We start from the raw sequence: 2,322 nt of genomic DNA, 5'->3' as shown, positions 1-2,322 counted from the left end.
AACAGAGTCTGAAAATGTTTCATGATAGTCCTGCAGAGCTCGTTCAAGACAAATACGGTCAACAAGACCACTACAGTACATGCAAACAACCCCCACACCACATGTGGATATCCATGTAGTTACAATGGCTGGGAAGCCCGGGAAGCCCAGCAACATGCATCCTTCCTCACTTCCACTTGCACTGGAACTAAACCCACGGCCCCAATGCAACAATGAACCGCACCACTACGATGGCCATTTCAAAATGCTTCTCCAGTATGCCGCAGCTGTCAATGCCGTTTTAGACTTCGTTGGAGGCGTCACAGATGTTTCGCTAAGCCATGGGCATAGTTAGCTACGCACGGGCAACAACTGGCCGCCAAGACCTTTGGCCTCCGTGACAATGATCATTGCGGTTCCTGGGCAGATTCCCGTAACAGCTTCCTAGTGTAGGTAGCTGGTGAAACACTGTCGATTCTTCGCAAATGACCGCCTTTGGTGGATCAGTTCTATTCCCGCTCTCACGGAGCGCGGATGTTGTCGCGAACAAGCGCCTTCATCCTTATCAGCAAGATCGGAAGGGGTGTTGTTTGCCCGCGCTTGCCGCCTCCTGGGCCAGCTGATCTGCTCGTCATTTCCTGAGTTGTCGCAGTGCACAAGCCCCCAGCACCCACTGTAGACGAAATGCTTCTCCTGTCATTTAAACCTCCGTGGCCGTATGGTGAATGGCATGGCCGGCCTTGTTAGGTTAGGGTGCCATCCACGCCTCGGGCCGTATCTCTATTATTATAACGATGCGATGCTGATATACATAGTGCATTCTGTCTGCTCCGATGTCAGATACAAACCATCAGTTCTCTAGTCTAAGTGAAAACGGTGATGCACCGTCGAACTCGAACAAACTTTCACATAATGGCTAATGTGACAACATACAGCTCTGTTTCATCCCCATGTGTACCATCGCGGAATTGGCCGAGATCGTCCTCCAACGCCCAGAAAAGCTTAAAATATCCGATGGCTACAGCAGCAAAACTCGCATTGGCTATAGCTAATACACTCTAGCAAATCAGCCCTGCGTATTCGTAATATGGGTATAGTAAAATATTCGACGCATCGTATTACACTGAAGGCCGTGTCAAACTGCCGTAATAGGGAGTGATTACTTGTCATCGCTTTTGCCGATCAAATTGTGGTGAAACTAGGGAACGAACTCCTAAGCCTGGCAACATAGGACTGCAAAAATTGGATTATATCACGCTTAGTTTGAAGAATACGACAATTCAGGCACTTGGGGGGATTTCTTCTAGGTCCTCGCTAGCGTTGGACGACTCGGCCGGCGATGATACCTGATCCTCGTCCATAGGCCGTTCCTCAACCACCTTGTCTGTCACATTGTCCAGGAATAACCCAAAGAGGTTTTTATCACCTCGCTGCTTGAATCATAAGTCACGGCCATCCAAGTAGTTTGGGTAAGATATACTCACTATACGCCTTGCCACGCGCTCTGCAACGCATTCTAGTAGGTATCCTGGACGCTGCGTAGTCTTTCGCACCCTATGCCGTGAAGACATGTGAGGGCTACGGAATTGCGGCTGCCCACCCGGCAGTGGAGGATACATGGGCTGCATGGGCTGCATGGGTTGCATGGGCTGCCATGGCTGGGAGTGAGATTGGTTTTGCGGTGGGACTTCATGCCTATCGTACGGACCAAAGAAGAACTGTCCGGGGTGATATGGGGATGGTGAGAATGGCAGATTAGATATGTTTTCACCGGCCCGCGGTGGGGTACTTTGTCTGCCTAGGCCGACTGACTCGGCTACTGGGGCGCTGGCATTTGGCGTTGAATCCATCGTAGAAGCTTCACAATTGTTGATAGCGAAATTTGAACATATTCCACCAATACTAAATACTATGTCGCTATCTGAAGATGAAGGTCTGACTAAAAATAGCATCGTATAGGTTTATTCCGGCTTTAGAGGTCTCTTTGTGAAGGCTAAATTTAGCGAAGCTAAATATACTTGGGTCCTTAGTAGAGGGTCGCAATCTAGTCCTGAAGACAGCCAGTATTCACTCCGCTGAAAGTAATCACCTGGTGGACTGATGCCAACTTGACATACCTGTCTGCAGTGCAACTAGGTAGGACAATTTCAACCAAGAAGGGCTGGTGCGAGGTCCAACCGCCGCAGAAGCAGGGGCTTCGGGCTAAACTCATCGAGTCTACTTAAGACGATCTTTTCATGCAGCCTCTCCAGTATGAGGCACGCCGCTCAAAATTGAAGAATACGTTGGTGAGTCGCAAAATGTACGAGCGATGCAATCAGGTGCTGTCCTTGTTATGCAACC

The 2,322-nt window shown here is 49.5% G+C and overlaps 1 protein-coding gene across 1 annotated transcript; it reads right to left on the bottom strand.

Moving 5' to 3' along the window:
- Positions 1-1,259: 1,259 nt before the first annotated feature.
- On the bottom strand, positions 1,260-1,550 carry N7446_010772 (uncharacterized protein; the record flags this gene model as incomplete). Its single annotated transcript, XM_058519515.1, has 2 exons — positions 1,260-1,409; positions 1,464-1,550. The coding sequence occupies 2 exons, from the start codon at positions 1,548-1,550 to the stop codon at positions 1,260-1,262; spliced, it is 237 nt and encodes a 78-aa protein (XP_058368353.1).
- Positions 1,551-2,322: the final 772 nt, after the last annotated feature.

This window comes from Penicillium canescens, assembly GCF_028828765.1.
Source record: "Penicillium canescens strain IBT 15451 chromosome Unknown utg000007l_segment0_segment0, whole genome shotgun sequence".
Classification (NCBI taxonomy): Eukaryota; Fungi; Ascomycota; class Eurotiomycetes; order Eurotiales; family Aspergillaceae; genus Penicillium; species Penicillium canescens.
Note: the sequence above shows the minus strand (reverse complement) of the source record. Positions and strands in the feature narration are given on the sequence as shown.